We start from the raw sequence: 19,463 nt of genomic DNA, 5'->3' as shown, positions 1-19,463 counted from the left end.
AGGGCTGTGTAACTAACTCTCCAGCTTCCCAAGATGCAGCTTCACCATGAGAAACACAGAGAACTGGACGCGCATCCCGACAGAATGAACACAGGGCAGGAAGTCCTCCTGGGGCGCTGACTTCGGCACCCTAGTTCTTCCCTCCGTAAAATGGTGAGTGTTGCCCTGACCTATTTGGCTCAGTGGATAGAGCATTGGCCTGCAGACTGAGGGGTCCCAGGTTCTATTCTGGTCAAGGGCATGTATCTTGGTTGCAGGCACATCCCCAGTAGGGGGTGCACAGGAGGCAGTTGATGGATGTTTCTCTCTTATCAATGTTTCCAACTCTCTCTCCCTTTCCCTTCCTCTCTGTAAAAAATAAAAAAAAAAAAAATTTTTTTTAAAGTGAGTGTTGACACAAGTCGGTACACACGAGGGGATAAGGCTCCAAAGGAAAGGTGGTAGGCATGTAACGAATTCCTTATTGGGGCCTGTTGTTCAAGGGCAGTGACTGGGTTTGATCATCTCCCCCACTAATCCCCCAGCAGAATTAATAACTATTGGATGTTTGTGGGCCTTTGTGCTCCGAAAGCCTGATAAATGGCCTCTGTAGAACTCTTAGCAAACTGTCCGCATGATGCAAACTGGGCATTTTCCCAGCAAAGTCCACCAATCCTGTCCAGGCGATGGCACGCTCCCCCCGCCCAGCCTTACATCCTCCCAAGGGGCGGAGGAGCTCCTAGGAAGAAAGACAATAACTGCCTCTGCTTAGTCACTAATATTACACCATTTCTTCTGCCTTCTGTCTTTCCCTTTTACTTCTGCCTTCTGTCTTTCCCTCTCTGTCTTTACTCCCTTCCTAGAGCTCCACTAGAGTCTTCTAAGGCTTTGCTTCCCACAAACTAATGAAAACAAATGCAAAACAGAATATTCATAACCATTCCTTTGTGATCATGTGGGGGGAACAGGATTTGCATTTTTTGCTAGTATTTGCATGCCTGATCGTTGACACAGCCAACTGTAACCAGGGGAGTAGAAGAAACCAGAAATCAGATTCTTTCCAATCTCATCTGACCCCTTGCTTTAAACTTCCTTTCAGCAAAGAAGTTCAACTTTTAACAGAGCCGCTGGCACATGGCAAAACAGACTAGCGTGCCCCTCCTCCAGAAATGACCGACGGGCAGTCAAGTCAAGATGCCTGAAGGAAGAAAAGGGGATTAAGGAGTCTGGAACTAGTCTACACAGACTAGAAAACCATCTCGAAATGCTGTTGCTGTAAACAGATGGGTGGGAAGCAGCACAATGATAGCGTTCTTTAATTGGAAACTGTGGATCCATAGCTCTTAGGAAAACCTCAGGAACGTGGGTGAGGACCGGAGGTTCAGGAATCAGTGGAGACTCAAGAATTACCGTCTTTGCCCTAACTGGTTTGGCTCAGTGGATAGAGCGTCGGCCTGTGGACTGAAAGGTCCCAGGTTCGATTCAGGTCAAGAGCATGTACCTTGGTTGCAGGCACATCCCCAGTAGGAGGTGTGCAGGAGGCAGCTGATCGATGTTTCTCTCTCACCTATATTTCTAACTCTCTATCCTTCTCCCTTCCTCTCTGTAAAAAATCAATGAAATATATATATATTTTTAAAAGAATTAACGTCTTTAAGAAGAAAAGTGACAGATAATCCTCTCAGCTTGTAAACAAGGCTCTCAAAGGAGGAACAAGACCTCAGGAAATAAGCAAACTATCCTCCCTACTCATTTTTAGGGAATGTGTTAAAGAGTTCTTTCTTTCTTTTTTTTTAAATATATTTTTATTGACTTCAGAGGAAGGGAGAGGGAGAGATAGAAACATCAATGATGAGAGAGAATCACTGATCAGCTGCCTCCTGCATGCCCCACACTGGGGATCGAGCCTGCAACCTGGGCATGTGCCCTGACCGGGAATCAAACTGTGACCTTCTGGTTCATAGGTCGACACGCAACCACTGAACCACACTGGCTGGGCCCAAGTTCTTGGGACCCAAAAAAAACACACAAGAAAACCCTTGCTATAAAATATTTCTAGTTTTTCATGGTAAAGTTTTTACATTAAACCTGTTTTTCTTTTATTATAATCACCTTGTTTTTATTATAGTAATATATTTTATATTATGTTTATTTAACAATCAATCTTGCCCCAAACATTTTCCACATATAACTTCTTCATTAGCATCTCCTTTTTGTATGTTTGTTTAACAAAGCTTAAATTTATGTAAAATCGAGTGATTCATTATATAGTAGCTAAGCCAAAAACAAAAACTGAGTTTATAGAAGATATATAGAAAAGTACTGCTAGCAAAAGCTTTTAATATTCATGGATATTTTTATTGCAGAAAAGGTATTCAGCTTACTGCCTGCCCTGCCTTTTGCTTTCTGTGTGAATTAAGTCATTTTCCTCTGTCACAATGAAATGCATTCTATCCTCTGTGGGTGGAAAGAAGAGAAGGAATTATGGGAGTTTATGTTATAACCAAGCAGGAATGTAATTGAAAGGGAAATTTTCATAATTATATAAAAGTTAAGAATTTAAACCTTTAAAGGAAATTAAGATTTTAAGCAATAAGAAAAGGACGGTCTTTATAAATAGGTCCTATTCTTTTTGCCAGCTTCTCACGTCAGGAGACAGATAATTTCTGTCTCTTTATAGACCTGGCTCCGAGCTGGGAGGAAGGGAGGATGGCAGAGAGAAGGAGCACTCAACAGGAACCTGGAGCCCTAGTTCTGGTCCCAGCTTTGCCACTGGCTGTGAGACCGTAGGCAAATTCCTTTTGTCTTTCTGGGCTCCGTTTACAATCTGTAAATCAAAGGTGAGCTCCGTGGTTAGAGCATCGGACCTTGGATCGAGGGGGGTCGTCTCAGGTTTGATTCCCGGTCAAGGGCATGTACCTCAGTTACAGGTTCCCCAGCCCAGTAGGGAAGCATGTTGGAGGCAGCCAATCAATGTGTGTGTGTGTGTGTGTGTGTCTCTCCCCCTCCTCCCTCTCTTCCACTCTTTCTAGAAATCAATGGAAAAAATATCCTTGGGCCCGGTTGGCATGGCTCAGTGGTTGAGCATCGACCTATGAACCAAGAGGTCACCATGCGATTCCCGGTCAGGGCACATGCCCGGTTCTGGGCACGATCCCCAGTGTGGGGTGTGCAGGAAGCAGCAGCCGATCAATGATTCTCACTCATCTTTGATGTTTCTATCTCTCTTCCTCTCAGAATCAATAAAAATATGTATTTTTTAAAAAGATGACTGGGTCTGAATCCTGGCTCTGCCACAGGTGAGTTGTGCATCTGGACAAACTGCCAAACCTCCCTCCGAGCCTCAGTTTTCTTATCCCCAAGATGAGGCTAATACCTCCCTCAGGGTTATTTCAGGATTAAATGAGAAAATAAATGGACAGATGGTGCCTGACACACAGTAATATGCTTATTAAATGGAAGTTCTTTTTAGGATGATGATAATTAGGATGATGATGGCAAAATATTCAACTTCTAGAAAATCATTTGGGTGGGTTTCAACTGTATCTCCTGCTACAGTGCAGGGCAGGGCAGTAAGCTGAATAAATGATAAATGCTTCTGAATCCACGAGCATCCAGCAGTATTTTCAGTTCCTGACAAGACACACCACACATTTCTCTCTCCTTGTACCTTTCATTTACACACACTTCAGCTTGTAAAATGTGTTCAGCCACATTTCCCCATTTGATTTTCAAAACAATTCTGTGAGATAAATAATGTGAGGAATGTGAGGATCAAGGAGGTTCATGATGTTGCCAAGTTCGCACGAATTCTGGGGCAGAGCCAGTCCTTTACTGCGAGGCTCCAGACCCTCGCCAGGTGCTCTCTCCACTACACCATCCCCCCCTCAAACCCGACAGAGTGCCAGGGCTCATCCACAATATCTCCAAAGCTATTTACCCAATTATTGAAACACTAGAGGCCCGGGGCATGAATTCGTGCATGTGTGGGGTCCGGAGGGCAGATGGGGCTGGTCCAGCCAGGGGGAGGGGCCACGGGTGTTTGCCCAGCCGCCCCGTCCCCTGGTCGAACTTCTGGTTGAGGGGACAATTTGCATATTAGCCATTTATTATATAGAATAGTTTATTTTGATCCACTTACTTTTTCAAAAAACATATGCTTAAGAATGAGATGTCACAAAATCAGTAAGCTACAACTTCAAAATGTTTGAAAGTCACTAAATTATAATCTAAACCAAATGCAAAACATGGAAGTTTAAGCTCCTTATTTAGAATTAAACTGCACCCTGCCCAGCCAGTGTGGCCCAGTGGTTGAGCATCGACCTATGAACCAGGAGGTCATGGTTTGATTCCTGGTCAGAGCAGCACATGCCCAGGTTGCAGGCTCGATCCCCAGTGTGGTGTGTGTAGGAAGCAGCCGATCAATGATTCTCTCTCATCATTGATGTTTCTATCCCTCTCTCCCTCTCCTTTCCTCTCTGAAATAAAGAAAAATATGTTTTTTAAAAAAACGAATTAATCTGCTCCCTAAGGTTAGTTTCCAAAATATATTAAGTTAGATTAGTCTGATCATGTTGCCAGGAAGACTTGTCACTTCCTAATGAGTAAGAGTTAGGCTTGCATTGCACATTTACACATTACCTTCAAACCTTCCTTTTTGTCATTTCACTTGTTAAATGCTATGCCTTTCTCAATGTCAGACTTTCTCACCAGAGGTAATGGCTAACGCATCCGAGCCTGGTACCCAGCAGGCTGGCCTCCCAGAGAAGCAGCCAGCCTCCAGCAGAGCGCTCCACGGATACGGCTACAGCCAAGCACTTCAGACAATTAATTCAGGTAGAGACTGGACTGGTGCATCTGGACCAGGGTCCACTAACTCATACAGCTGCTAATGCCAGGTTAGACCCCAGCCCCAGATCAAACCAGGGAAGGGCTGGTACCTCCCAAACCATGATGCTGAGGTGACAGAACAGGGTTGGAGGCCAAGGCCATGCCAGGGGAGGGGAAGGTACTTCTCAGAATATATAGCTTTAAAGTTCCTCGGCTGAGGGGCCCAGGTGCCACTTCTGGAGTCTCATATCTGACCCTGCCAGAACCCTGTGTGCTGCCCCACTCTGCAACGGACCAGGAAGAACCTGGCGCCTGCTATGGCTCCTGTCTTGATGAGTTTCCAGTAAATGTTGCTCCAGAATAACTGGTGTGACGCTGTCCTCGTGCACCTGCGTGCACACGCACCACACTGAATCTCTTCTAAGCACTAGCCTTGTCTCATTACATCTACCCTCACAAGTGTCCCAGGGAGCAGCGGGCACTGTTGCTATCACTGTCCACTTTAGATAAGAAAACTGAAGCACAGAGAGATTCAGTCATTTGGTTCAAGGTCACATCTATATAATAAAAGCCTAATCGAGCTTTACGGCGGAACGACCAGAATGACTGGTCGCTATGATGCACACTGACCACCAGGGGGCAGATGCTCAGTGCAGGAGCTGCCCCCTGGTGGTCAGTGCACTCCCACCAGGGGAGCGCAGCTCAGCCAGAAGCCAGGCTCGCTTTCCACAGCAGTGGTGGTGGAAGCCTCTTCCACCTCCACAGCAGTGCTAAGGAGCAGCGAGCCGAGCGGTAAAGAGCAGCAAGCAGGCGGGTGGTAAGAAGTGAGAGGTCCCACCCTGACCAGTTTGGCTCAGTGGATAGAGCTTCGGCCTGAGGACTCAAGGGTCCCAGGTTTGATTCCGGTCAAGGGCATGTACCTTGGTTGCGGGCACATCCCCAGTAGGAATTGTGCAGGAGGCAGCTGATCGATGTTTCTCTCTCATCAATGTTTCTAACTCTCTATCCCTGTCCCTTCCTCTCTGTAAAAATCAATAAAATATATTTTAAAAAAGAAGTGAGAGGTCTCAGACTGCAAGAGAGCTCCAGGACTACGAGAGGGTATAGGCCGGGTTGAGGGACCCCACCCTACCCCAGTGCACAAATTTCGTGCACTGTGCCTCTAGTACTAAATAACTTGTTTGAACCGGGGAGTCTAACCTCAGAGTCCAAGCCCTTAACCCCTCTTCTCTACCCTTTCAGAATCTCCCAGGATACTCACATCAGCTTCAGAAATTTTGGAGGCCTGTTCTTTTATCCGTGAATGCCACCATTTCTCAACGTCCTTTCTTGTCTGCAGCGTATACTCTTTCGTCCACTGGCCCGTGGCACTGTAAATTCCTCTTTTACATCCTGGAATGACTCTCCTTCCCCAAATGATGACATCTGGCTCACCCTTTAGCTGCCTTTTCAGAAGAGAGACATAGAAACCCAGTCTCTGCCAAGCAGAAGCCATTCTTCAGAAGGTGGGAGGCCCTGAAAGAGGGGAGAAAGCACACTGGTGAGCCGCCTGGAACCCCCTCCTGAGCCTGGCCTTCCACTCAGCACAGTCCAGGGCTTCCTGCCCCCCTTGGAGGCTTTCCTCTTATTCTTCTGATGATTTCTCTCCCTGAAAAGAATGCTTTAGAAGTTCAATTGAGCCAAGCACAAATTTTTTAAAAAATACGTTTTTATTGATTTCAGAGAGAGGAAGGGAGAGGGAGAGAGAGATAGAAACATCAATGATGAGAGAATCATTGATTGGTTGCCTCCTGCATGCCCCCTACTGGGGATGGAGCCCAAAACATGGGCATGTGCCCTGACCGGGAATTGAACTGCCACCTCCTGGTTCATGGGTCAATGCTCAAGCACTGAGCCACACTGGCCAGGCTGAGCACAAACTTTTTTTTAAATTAATTAATTAATTTATTTTTAAGCACAAACTTTTTAATGGAAAATATAAAGGTGGTCAGTGCTCCTGAACATCAAAGATATAACCCCCCACCACCAGGGACAAATGGAGACCACTGCCTGGGCCAGCTCCTCCCACAGCCTCACAGACTGCGTGGGAGGCAGCAGAGCCCTCCCTCCCTTCTCTGTAGGCCAGCCCAGGGTCTGCCCAGCAGGCTTCACTTCCCATCATCCAGGATTCAGAAGAGCTCCAAGCATAGCTTAGCTTGGCCTTAGGCTCAAATATCGAAAGAGATCTGAACACAGGCCTTCAAGGAGGACCAGAGACTCTGAGCGATTATAAGCATTTCTCAAATATATTATGAGTTCAAGATACTCGGTAGGCTAAGCCAGGAAATAACCACTATTTAGAAGACTGCTTATTCACTTAGTTCTTCATTCATTTACCAAATCTGCATTGAGTGCCACACAGCTCTAGGCACTGGGGACACAGCTGTGAATAAACACAAAGTCCCCTCTGTCCTGGCCCTTACACACTGGCAGAGAAAAGGAGATAAGAAACCAACAAACAGTGCTCGCTTCGGCAGCACATATACTAAAAATTGGAACGATACAGAGATTAGCATGGCCCCTGCGCAAGGATGACACGCAAATTCGTGAAGCGTTCCATTAAACAATTTTAAAAAAAGAAAGCAACAAATAATATACAATATGTGTAATAGTGGTTTTTCTGGAATCCAACCCATAGGTGGGGGCCCATCAGGACATCCAGCTGCGATTCAAAATTCAACTGAAACGTTTAAATGCTTTTCTCCAAAGCTGAATTCCAGAAATGAACTCATGGAAGATGTTTCATGTTTTATCACAACTCAAAAGGTTGAGGTGACAGTGCATCAGATATTTAAGATTTATGAATATATAAACTTTCTCCCTTCTTGCATAACAGCGTTTGAGAAGTGCTATAGTATTTTCATAACAGATCTTTCAAAACCAAGAAAGAAAGAAAGAAAGAAAGAAAGAAAGAAAGAAAGAAAGAAAGAAAGAAAGAAATAAAGAAAGAAAGAAAGAAGGAAGGAGAGAGGGAGGAAGGAAGAGACACTCTAAGCTAAGTGTTCTTTGGTTCTCTCAGAATGTTACCCATATCTACTAGGATTGGCCCCATTTCACAGAGGTACACGGATGTTGCCAACAGGGTTCATTGCAGGCTTGTAAAAGCGAATTTCACACTCACATTAAATGGCATCACAGTGTTGGCATTTTACAAGTTGGTCTGCCAAGGTTCCTGACATACCAGTTCTCACTGTATTTAACACATCTCACTTCTTTGAGGGTGAAATCAGAAACAGACTGAAAAACAACAACAACTCCCTACCCATTGGGCTTGCCTATTTTAAAGTGAGATGTGGCTATAGATGTAATAGTGAACTATGTGAAATCAGTTGAATATCATCAATTCCATATGACCAACCTAAAATATAGACACTTTGTACAACTAAGGCAATTGCATTGATTTTTAGGGGTTGGGTGTCTACATGATTAGAACTACCTACAGGATTCATGGATTTTATGGTTCGCTTGCTAAGTCAGCATTTCCATATCTTTGCAAACCAAAGAAGGCCAGTTTAACAGAGGGCACACAGAGAGATGCCTGCCATCTCTCTCCTAGGCTGCATTCCCTAAGAACTCAATGGACTATCCTCTCAAACAGAAACAATGGCAAGGAGCAAATTATAAAAATACAAACTGACTCTAACTGTAGCCCTGCAAGCTTTTGCTTTTAATGATGGTTAGCCATTGTGACAAATGAAACAGCAAAGAATGCAAACAGCTCACCAATGGGAGCAATATGAAGGTCAGTCTTCCACTTAAAATTCTAATCCTGTCTCTACAACTCACTTATTCTATGAACCAAATTACAAACAATGCATTTACAAACAAGCTTTCTAAAAACATTTACATAATACCTGGTTCACTAATAACCTCTAATAACCTTTCCTTTACACAAACCAATAGTCTAGAGAATCCTGAAACCGATCTAGATATAAGAACTTAAAGTTCACAAAAAAAAAAAAAGAACAAGTAGATTACAAAGTGACAGATTATTCAAGGAATGGTGGGAAACCTCAAACATAAACCACAGTAAATCCCATATAAATTAAAGAATTTTTTTTAAAATACCATAAAACAAGACAAAAACATAAAGGGTAGGTAAAATATAGGGTTACAGTTGTTCATATGGAAAGTAATAATTAAGAAATAAGAAATAAGAATAAACTGTGTCTCGTACTCACAACAGTAAACCTACCTTTGCCCCACCCTGTGGATGAGTACTTAGTAATTCTTTACAAGGTGCAGGATGTTCTGTCCCGAGAATAAAGCAATGGAAGAATTCAGAAAGAAAAATATTAATAATCTCTCTTAAAATCTAAAACATCTGTATATCAAAAACACCACTGACAAAAAAAGAAAGCAAAAAATAAGCTGAGAGGAAACTACAAAAACTGCAACAAAAAAAGCTTATCCTAATCTATAGAGTTCACATATGAGAAATATTAAAAAACTAATTTTAAAAATGAGTAGAGGAAAAAAGAGAAGAGTAAATACAAATGGCTAATAAATATATGAAAAAGATCAACTTTACAACTAATAAAAAATGCAAATTAAAACAACAATGAAATATTTTGCTTAGCAGGTTGGCAAAAACCTGTTAAACCAAAAGAAATGTGTGTGGGCAGTGCCCTGGGCGGGCCGGATCGACAGTGTTTGGACGCAACAGACCCGGGGACGCCCCTTCTTCCAGCCTCCGGCCACCCTCCTGCGCCTCATCCAGTCACCACCTTCAGAACCACCTCCGGGACCAGTCAACACACCGGGTTTTTTTCTACCTTAACTCCTTATTGCCCAACAACCATGAGCTCCCAAATTCGTCAGAATTACTCCACTGAGGTGGAGGCTGCGGTCAACGGCCTGGCCAACCTGCATCTGCGGGCCCCACTCCTACCTCTCCCTGGGCTTCTATTTCAACCCTGATGATGTGGCTCTCGAGGGCGATGTGGCTCTCGAGGGCGTGGGCCACTTCTTCCCAGAGTTGGCGGAAAAGAAGCACGAGGGCGCTGAGCGTCTCTTAAAGTTGCAAAACCAGCGCAGTGGCCGCATTCTCTTCCAGGACGTGCTGAAGCCTCCCAGGATGAGTGGGCAAAACCCAGGACGCCATGGAAGCCACCATGGCCTTGGAGAGGAACCTGAACCAGGCCCTTGTGGAGCTGCATGCCCTGGATTCTACGTGCGCAGAACCTCATCTCTGGGACTTCCTGGAGAACCACTTCCTGGATGAGGAGGTGAAACTCATCAAGAAGATGGGCGACACCTGACTAACATCCGCAGGCTGGCCGGCCCCCAGGCTGGGCTGGGCGAGGATCTCTTCGAAAGGCTCACCCTCAAGTATGAAGGGCTCACCCTCAAGCACGACTAGGAGCCTCTGGAGCCCAGAGGCCTTTGAGAGGCCCCTCTGCAGCTCCTGGTGTCTGTCTTTCATCTGAGCCTCTTACCAAAACTACAAGCCATTCTTTTAACCACCCTGAAGCCCTATCCCATGCATTGGACCAAATGAAACAATAAAGCTTTTTGCAGGAAAAAAGAAATGTGCATGGCTCAGTGGTTGAGCATTGCCCTATGAACCAGGAGGTCACGGCTCAATTCCCAGTCAGGGCACATGCCTGGGTTGTGGGCTCGATCCCCTGTGTGGGGCGTACAGGAGGCAGCTGATCAATGATTCTCTCTCATCACTGATGTATCTCTCTCTCTCTCCCTCTCCCTTCCTCTCTGAAATCAATAAATGTGCATTTTTATACAGTGCTGGTGGGTATGTAAACTGATTCTACCTCTCTGGGGAGCAATACAGGAAAATGTGTCAAGACTCAAAGTTCAAACCCTTTGTGTTAGAAGGTCCTCAAGACTCAGCATATAGTATACTCAGGGCTATGGTTTCTTTTTTTAATACTTTGTTTCTCTTCTTTTTTTTAAATACATTTTTATTGATTTCAGAGAGGAAGGAAGAGGGAGAAAGAGATAGAAACATCAAGATGAGAATCATTGATTGGCTGCCTCCTGCACACACCACACTGGGGATTGAACCCACAACCCGGCCATGTGCCCTGACTTGGAATCGAACCAGGACTTCCTGGTTCATAGGTCGATGCTCAATCACTGAGCAACACCAGCCCAGCAGGGCTATGATTTCTTATAGAACTTTCTGGAGCTCAGCCAAGTTCCCTTCCTTTACTTCCCAGGCGCTGCTCTCTGCCACTCGCCACCAAAGCCCTGAAGGGAATTCATTGCCTCTTCCTGACCAGGAGCAGCCGTTTTATTAGAGGACTATGCCCATAGGGTAAGTGTGAAAGGTGTGGCCTGTGTGTTGCATTTATGATCAGCATGGCACCTTTCTTCCTCACGTCTGTCTTATCCAGTTCTTTACCAAGATGTCTGGAATCTTATCTTCTTCCATCATATTCCATGATCCTCCCAGCCTCACTTGGGGCTTAAAGTTAAGTTTTATGAGAATGGTGGGGGTAGTAGCATGTTCCCTTGGAGGGAGGGCCTGAGAACTGGACCCAAATTGACAACCGTGTATGGACAGAGAAACCTAGAAGACAGGCAAAGCAAAGGAACACATAGGAGAAGCATGTGAAGGCATTTGGGTGCACCCAAAAGAAGGTGTGTGAGCATGCACCTGGGGAAATGAATCTTAAGGGACCAAGTTTGGAGACCAAACAAAAATACTGCTACTAATAAGGTAGATCTGGGCTTTTGCAACTACTAATTTCCCTGTATGACCTCAGGCAAAGTATTTCGTGTCTGGAACCTCAGCTTCTCCTTAAGATGAGGGTTTAAACCCAAATGATCGCTGAGGCCCTTCGAGCCCTGACATGCTGAGGCAATGACCTGTGGGCCAGAGAGGCACTGGATGGCTTTTCACCGAGTCCAAACCCCCAGCCCAGGGAGCAAAGATCCAGGGACCAACTGGGGCAGGGGAGCGGCGGGAGCGGAACTGGAGTACAAACCCCTGTGCACACGTGCGCTTTTCAGGGGAAGGGTCCAGAGCTGTCGGCGGGGTCTATCGCTCAAAGAGCCTGAAGACCCAGATCTCAGAGACTTCCCCAGCGGATCTCGGAGACTTCTCCAGTTCGGAAATGGCACGGCTCCGAGACCACCTAACCCAGTCTGCACCTTCCCTTCCTGCTCCCAGCATATCGGAACCTCCCGGTCCGGGGAGAGGAGATCGGGCCTCGTCTCTTGTCCCGCTGGCCCCGCTGGCCCCGCTCAGGGGTTTACCTGCTCACAGGTTCTGGCCTGTGCGGCTCCTTATGCCTCGGTTCCCACCTTAGGCGAACACGACCCGGCTAGTCTGCATGGGCGCCGCCATGTTGCCAGAACAACAACTTTATCGATAGCGACCGCCACAGTCACAGACAGGCGGAGGCGGGGCCGGGTTGGTGCAGCTTCTTCTCTCCGACTCCCGCAGCCCGTGGGGCGGGGCTGTCCGCGCGGCAGCCCCAGGCTCCGCTCCTCAGCCCCAGGGAGCGCCCGGCGTCCTAAGCCCCGCCCCCAGCCCTAGGCTCCGCCCCTCCGCTCCTCATTCCTAGGGACCGCCCCAAGCCGCCCCGTCCTCCACCTCCTGTCTCCCATCAGGAAACTCTGGACACCTTGGAGGTCAAATTCTTTTATATATATATATATTTTTTTTTTAATTAATTTCAGAGAGGAAGGGGGAGAGAGAGAGAAAAAACAATGAGAGAGAATCATTGATCAGCTGTCTCCTGCAGGTTCCACACTGGGGATTGAGCAGGCAACCCGGATGGGGAATCTAACCGTGATCATGGGTCCATGCTGAACCACTGAGGCACACCAGCCGGGCGGGGGTCAAATTTTTTTTTTTTTTTTGTCGTTAGTGTTGAAAGTATTACTTACATATGTCCCCTTTTTCCCCCATTGACCTCTCCCACCCCCCACCCCCTTCCACCCACAGGGGGGTCCAACTCTTAACAAATGCAGCAGACCTATGAGGGCCATCAAGTTTAGTGGCCCCAGAATAAACGGGTTGGTATAAAGAGCGCTGGAGGAGTCCTGAGGTCAGGTTCAAATCCCAGCTACAGCCCCCTCCGGGCTTGGTCAGGTCTCTCGCCCCCTTGATACCGGGCCACAGGATGGTTAAGGCATCTTCTTCCCCCATATTCCGTGACCTTCTGGCCCTGGGAGGGGAACTACCAGCCTAGATTGGAGGTAAAGCGAACTTCCTCACTCGATAGCTGGCTGGGAGTCAGGAAAGCATGATACCTGGCCCACTTTCCAGAGGAGTTTGTTTCCCACCCTGCAACCTCCCCACTCCGGCAAGTGTTTCTTGCTATAAATAAATCACTGAATCGATGAATGAATTGCAAAGGTAGAACCTGTTTAAAAGAGATTTTGAAGAACACATATATGCGGGCAATCAGGGGCTAATTGTGCAAAGGGGCTGATAGCCTTCAGGACAAGTAAAATGAGTGTTTGGGAGCCATCTTTTGCTTCAGGGTTGAAATCAATTAAACAAAATTCACCCGATTACTATACGTATTTCACATCTACTCTTACAGAGCTGGATAAAAGACAAGCAAATAGTACATGCCTATAACACCAGTTAATCCCAGACCAGCACTCCACCAGACACACGGCAATCTTTCACTAAAGTCCAAGTCTTTAACAGTTTCCTGACGTTTCAAAATGCAAATGCTTTGTTACTCAAAGTGCAGCCTCCAGACCAGCATGTCTTACCTGGGAACTTGCTAGAAATGGAGAATCTCAGACACCACCCCAGACCTACCGAGTCAGACTCTGCATTTTAATAAAATCCCTAGGGGATTCTTAGACAGATTGAAGTTTGAGACTCATTGTCTTAGAATGTGAGAATTAGAAAGGATCTTGAGAACACTCTAGTCCAGCCTGCTCATTTTACAGATGACTAAACTGAGACCCAGCGGAGCTGACTGTCTAGCTCAGGGGTGAGGGACCTTTATTCTGCCAAGGGCCATTTGGATATTTATACCATTCGAGGGCCACACAAAATTATCAACTTAAAAATTAGCCTGCTATATTTGGTCAAACATTTAATTAACTCACCCCTAACATCAAACATTTAATTAACTCTGGCCTTGGCAGTGCCAGACCAGTTGATTTCCCAGGCCTTATACAGCCCTTGGTCCAGACGTCCCCCAACCCTGGTCTAGCTCAAGTTCATAGCAAGCTAGTAAAAGGTCTGTTATTCAAACAGGGTCTCTTAGCCTACTAGAATACCGGCAGTACCTTTCCAAAATTGCACAATGGAAGATCATTAGGAGCTTTAAAAATCTTCTAGTCCAATACTCTCACTTCAAAGGTGAGGACCCTGAGGCCCAGAGATTGGATACAGCTTGCTAAGGTCACACAGATGCTTACTTTGAACTGATACCATGGAAACATGCACTCTCACATTAACAGGCTAGTTCACCTTCCGGTAGGTCACGCTGCATCCACGCATAACTAAAGGGCCCTTTCTCTAATTTCCCCCAAATACTAAGGTCTAAGGAGCCTCTACCCTCATTTTGGTTCGAAATCTCCTTTCTCTTACGAATTAAAACATTGACGTTTCTGGGAGATTATTTCAAATGGAATTTTTTAAAAAGTCACTTGCTTTACTGGAAAGTTTCTATTTTTACATCAAAGAAGACAGCACCATGAAAGTAAATCCCTTTCCCTCTTAAAGGGCTTACTGCAAAGACACATTATTAAATGAAAGAGACAAATTGCTGGGCTATGTAGGAAGTTATCCCATTTTTTATTTTTAAAAGGAAAGGGAATAAAAGCAATACATCTGTTAGTGTATGCATAGAAAGAAATCTAGAAAAATATATCCCAGACCAGCGGTTGCCAACCGGTCGGTGGTCCGTGGACCACTGGTGGTCTGTGAGGTCCGAAAGGTTGGCAACCGCTGTCCCAAACTATTTCCTGTGACAATTCGAGGGACAGTGGGGTCCTATGGGCCTTTTTTTCTCTTTGTGATAGGTTTCTGTGTCCCTTTTGCTATTAGCTTGTGTGGTAGGCTGAGTGATGGCCCCAAAGATATATAGGTTCGAATCCCTGGAACCTTATATGGCAAAAGAGACTTTGCAGATGTGATTAAGTGAAGAATCTTGATGTGAGAAGATTGATTATCGTGGTGGGCCCCAAATTCGATTGCAAGTGTCTTTATAAGAGAGAGGCAGGGAAATTTGAGACAGAAGGAGAGGCGACGTGACCACTTTAACAGATGTCATGGATAATTTTCATTAACAGTTCTTGCTGACCTGAAAGGTAAGCCTAGCACCGATGGGCCAAAAGACTCATGATGATCTTGGCATGTATCCCCCAGCGGTCAATCCCCAAGAAAATGGGAGTAGATGCCCTTCTGAAAGTTGCCACAAAGCAATCTTGGCCTTGAGTGGCCTGGAGTAATATCAGTATTTTCCTAAGAACCTGATATTAAAAATAACTCATTTGGGGCACCCCTTCTGGGTACAAACTTTGCTGAAAGTAACCTCTTCTGTTGACTTTTAATAAATTTTTGTGGTTTTCCCCCCCAAAAAAATGACTTTACAGTTCCTGAGTGTACATGAAAAAAGAAAACCATTTGGAGCGACTCACAGGACAATTATGCTTGGACAGAGAGCCAGACCTTGGGATTAAGCCTTTAATCTGTTCATTATAGGGAAGAAAAAAATCCTTCCCATTGTTGCAAATCTTCTTAGGCCTTGTGATGGCTTCTGGGAAAAGATAATCCTATTGGAAGAAATGCTGAAGGTATAAAACAGTTGTGAGTTACATCTGACCTGAAGAAGGCAGAATTAATTACTGTTGGTCTGAAAGTGGGCTCTAGGTAACATATGTTTACTTGCAAATATATGAAATGTATCTTGTTCATCTTTTGGCGACATCTGCAATTTTAATACATAAACGTTAACAAGATCCTCTAGTTCCTACATCTCTGCCATTAACTTGGCATTTCATCAAACCACCTTTTGGCATCTCTTGTATTCTTGTAGAGTTAATTAGCCCTTGACTTTATGTGCATGATATCTTCTCTTCCCACGTAGACAGTAAATTAATTAAGTCAATGATCATGCTCCTCTGATCCTGGATGAGCACTGTCGTTTTAAATACAGGGGACAGAAAATCGTGTGTCACTCCTAAAATCTAGTTTAGTGTTTTCTAGCCCCAATTCTATGGCAGACAGAGAGCACTGGCCTTAGTTTCCTACTCTGCTCCATGTGTGAGGGGTAGGGCCTGTGTATGGAAAGAATTTAACAAGTGCTGGGCACGAGGAAGGGCTTGGGAACTGGTGGGTCCATAGCAATGGTAACAATAATGTCACTGCCCCCTCAATATCCTGCAGTGGCTAGGATTTGTCAGAGCATTCTTCACCTGGCAGTGGCTTCCCAGTGACTAACGACAAACTCACCCCAAGTAGAGAGGATGGCGCCAAACATATGTGTACTTTTCCTACGAGTCACCTTTCGGAACAATCAGGATCTGTGTTTGAGGAGCAGCCTGGAGTCCCTTCTTTCTCATCTCCTTTTTCCCTCCCTCCACAGTCTCTGTAGTCTTTATGACCCTTCAGGTCCCTCCCCCTCCCCCATAAAGGTTCTAAATCTATAAGACAAGCCAGCCTTTCTCTTCCTAATTGATTGCCTTTCATAGCAGAACTTCACATTCTTATGGCGAATGATCTCCTCACCCTTCCCATCCAGGTACAAGATGAGAAGATTAAAGGAGGAGAAGGGACTGAAAATTCTGGCTGGCCAAACTTATAGCAACAACAAAATCACCATCACTCTCACCATTGTCATCACCTAAATTCTGTACCCGGAGCCCAGCAGGAAAGGAGGGAGGGAGGGGGGAAGGAAGAAAAAGGAGCTGAGCTGGGTTCAAGAGCTTGACCACAGGAGAAGGAAGAAGAGGAGGAGGAGGAGGAGACAGAGAAGAAGTTGAAATGAGAAGAAGGATGTAGATAAGAAAGAGGAAGAAGCCTCAGGGTGGGGCAGGAGTGAGATATAGGCCCAGGATGGGGAAATGTCGTTCTAGAGTCCCCAGGGTTGAAAACAGGAGATGACCATGCAGTTTATCAGTCAACTGGACTGTCCCCAGAATGTGAAGAAAGATGATAACAGCCCTCAATCATGGACATCTTGTTATAGGCCAGGAACTGTGCCAAGCTGGGTGGCAGCAACCAAGCTATTTCACCTGCCCAACCCTCAGGCTCCTCATCTGTAAAGGGGAAGGCGTAGCACCTAGCTCACAGATTCGCTGTAAGGGTTAAGCTAGAGAACAGGTGTAAGGCAGCGGGCACAGTGCCTGGCACTATGTAAATGCAGTCCCTGTCCAATAGCATATAGCTGATGGCTTCAAGAGGTGGGGGAGGGTGCAAGGAAACTGACCTATGTGCAATGAATGTGGAGGCTCCTGAGCGCTGATAAATTGCAAAGAGGCATGTATTAAGGACTTCTCTTCTGGTTCCACCCCCATCTCAGCTATATGGTATGGGACAGGGACATAGTCCAGGTTGGTTAAACCTCTGCTCCTCAAACAGGTACATGCATATGAATCACCCAGCACTCATTTGACTGGGGAGGGCCTGAGATTCTGCATTTCTATCAGACTCCCAGGAGATGCTCATGCTGCCAGCCCATGGACCACACTGTGAGTAGCAAAGAGCTAACTGATAGCTCTGCTGTGACAGTCAATTGCAACATGAAAGCAATGCGGAAGTGAAGACAAGATACATGACCTCCCATTCAAGGGCCCATCTGAATGAGTGGGAAGCTTGAATAAGAAAACTTTAATTAAAAGGGAAAAAGGAAGGAAAGAAGAAGGAAGGAAGGAAGGAAGGAAGAGGAAGGAAGGAAGGAAGGGGAAGTGAAAATGAATTACTTCTTTTTTTAATATATTTTTAATTTATTTCAGAGAGGAAGGGAGAGAGAGAAACATCAATGATGAGACAGAATCATTGATCAGCTGCCTCCTACACTCCCCACACTGGGGATTGAGCCTGCAACCCGGACATGTACCCTGACCGGAAATCAAACCATGACCTCCTGGTTCATGGCCAATACTCAACTACTGAGCCACACCGTCTGGGCGACTTCTGAAGGCAATATAGTAAAAGCCAACAAGAATTAGAATATTGCCAAATAGAGATTGGTCCTATTGAACTTAAATAAATACATTTCAATCATTTGAATTTAGCCAACTGTGCCTCACACGGAGGCTGCCAAAGTATTTGGAAAAGACTTTTTTTTTTATGAGCGTGTTTAAATCTCTCTACCTGAGTTTTGTTTACATATTACATTTGCTTAGCAGATCCAAAGGCAAAGACTAATCCCTATTAAAATAACCAAGTTTCCTTCTGAATGGAACTAACCACATGTGAACTATTCAATCCGACCCCTCAAACATCTGAACACTCTGCAGGTGCTAAGCAGCCTCTTTGGTCCTGGAGATAAAAAGAAGGAAGACCCTGAACGCATGTTCTCAGGAGCTCAGGCTCTAACAATGGAGACAGACCATTGAACCCTCCCATGATCTGAGCCGGGGGTAAGCACAGGGACTTCAGAACCCAGAGGAGGGACCCACTCTCGGCCCGGAGAGAAAGAAGAGGGCTCAGTGGGTAGGGATAAATCAGGAAAGGCATCCTGGAGTAGGCGAGTTGAGTGCTGTCCTGCTTGTGTCGTTGGAAAACAGCCTTCCAGATGTTCATTCTTCACATTGCCAAAACTAGGTGGAGGAAGGTGGGCAGCCAGAAGCCAGAAGAGCTGCCTCTGGAGTCCTCTGGCCTCCACAATCAGGAAGGAAGTCTTCAGTTCCTCAGCTCCTTTGCCATGCCTTCCTTCCACGGCCATTAGGGGGCAGAGACAATGGCCCAGAGCAAAAAGTCTCCCGGGAATTGCATTGAAATTATAATAATGTATGCATTAGCATCTCCTTAGCATCCTTTGCCAGCAGAAAGGGTATAAATAATATATTGGTTCCGCTCTAGAATATCTAAGAGAGTGGTCCAAACTTCCTGGTGGAAGGGCAGCTGGGGGAGGCCTAAGGGAGAGCATGGCTCTCAGACTGCAGTCTTCCTTCCCCGTCAACAGTGCCACTCTGATGGAAGGGAGCAAAGCGATGCATCACTTTCCCTTTTTTAAAAAAAATACATTTTTTAAATGGATTTCAGAGAGGAAGAGATAGAGATAGAGAGAGAGAGAGAGAGAGAGAGAAACATCAATGATGAAAGAGAATCATTGATTGGCTGCCTCCTGCACGCTCCACACTGGGGATCAAGCCTGCAATGCAAGCCTGCAATCTGGGCATGTGTCCTGACTGGGAATCGAACAAGCGACATCCTGGTTCATAGGTCAACACTCAACCACTGAGCCATGCCAGCTGGGCCACCACTTTCCCTTTACCCAAGAAGAATATCCCTTTACTCCCATAAATGAGACACTCTAAAGCAAGCATGTTGAACTCGCGGCCCGTGGACTGCATGCCTCTTATTTGGCCCGTGTTAGCCTTTGAATTTGACATGCTTGCTCTAAAGGAAGGGAAACCTAACAGGAAGGCCCACTTTCAAGACAGAATACAGAGTCACTGTCAGGAAGCTCGTGATAAGCCCAGATCAGCCTCTGCAAGGCTCCGGA

General features: G+C 45.7%; 1 protein-coding gene, 1 non-coding gene and 1 pseudogene across 3 annotated transcripts in view; 2 read left to right on the top strand and 1 right to left on the bottom strand.

Moving 5' to 3' along the window:
* Positions 1 to 12,147, bottom strand: part of LARS2 (leucyl-tRNA synthetase 2, mitochondrial) — a 100,274-nt gene extending 88,127 nt beyond the window's left edge. Inside the window, exons 1-2 of one of the 2 annotated variants that reach the window (XM_054729852.1) lie at positions 12,070 to 12,147; positions 6,071 to 6,324 (exon numbers count right to left, since the gene is read on the bottom strand). In XM_054729852.1, coding sequence (XP_054585827.1) covers positions 6,071 to 6,304 — 234 coding nt within the window. In that variant the 5' untranslated portion in view covers positions 6,305 to 6,324; positions 12,070 to 12,147. Of the gene's footprint in view, positions 1 to 6,070; positions 6,371 to 12,069 lie in introns of those variants that run through there. The other variant, XM_008154346.3, reaches the window with a different exon arrangement.
* LOC114228629 (U6 spliceosomal RNA) lies at positions 7,310 to 7,419 on the top strand. The gene has a single exon (XR_003614759.1). It is a non-coding gene; the product is annotated as a U6 spliceosomal RNA (small nuclear RNA).
* LOC129147156 (ferritin light chain-like) lies at positions 9,649 to 10,210 on the top strand (annotated as a pseudogene).
* Positions 12,148 to 19,463: the final 7,316 nt, after the last annotated feature.

Source organism: Eptesicus fuscus, chromosome 18 (assembly GCF_027574615.1).
Source record: "Eptesicus fuscus isolate TK198812 chromosome 18, DD_ASM_mEF_20220401, whole genome shotgun sequence".
In the NCBI taxonomy this organism is placed as follows: Eukaryota; Metazoa; Chordata; class Mammalia; order Chiroptera; family Vespertilionidae; genus Eptesicus; species Eptesicus fuscus.
The sequence above is the reverse complement of the archived record's forward strand: the minus strand, read 5'-3'. Positions and strand labels throughout refer to the sequence as shown.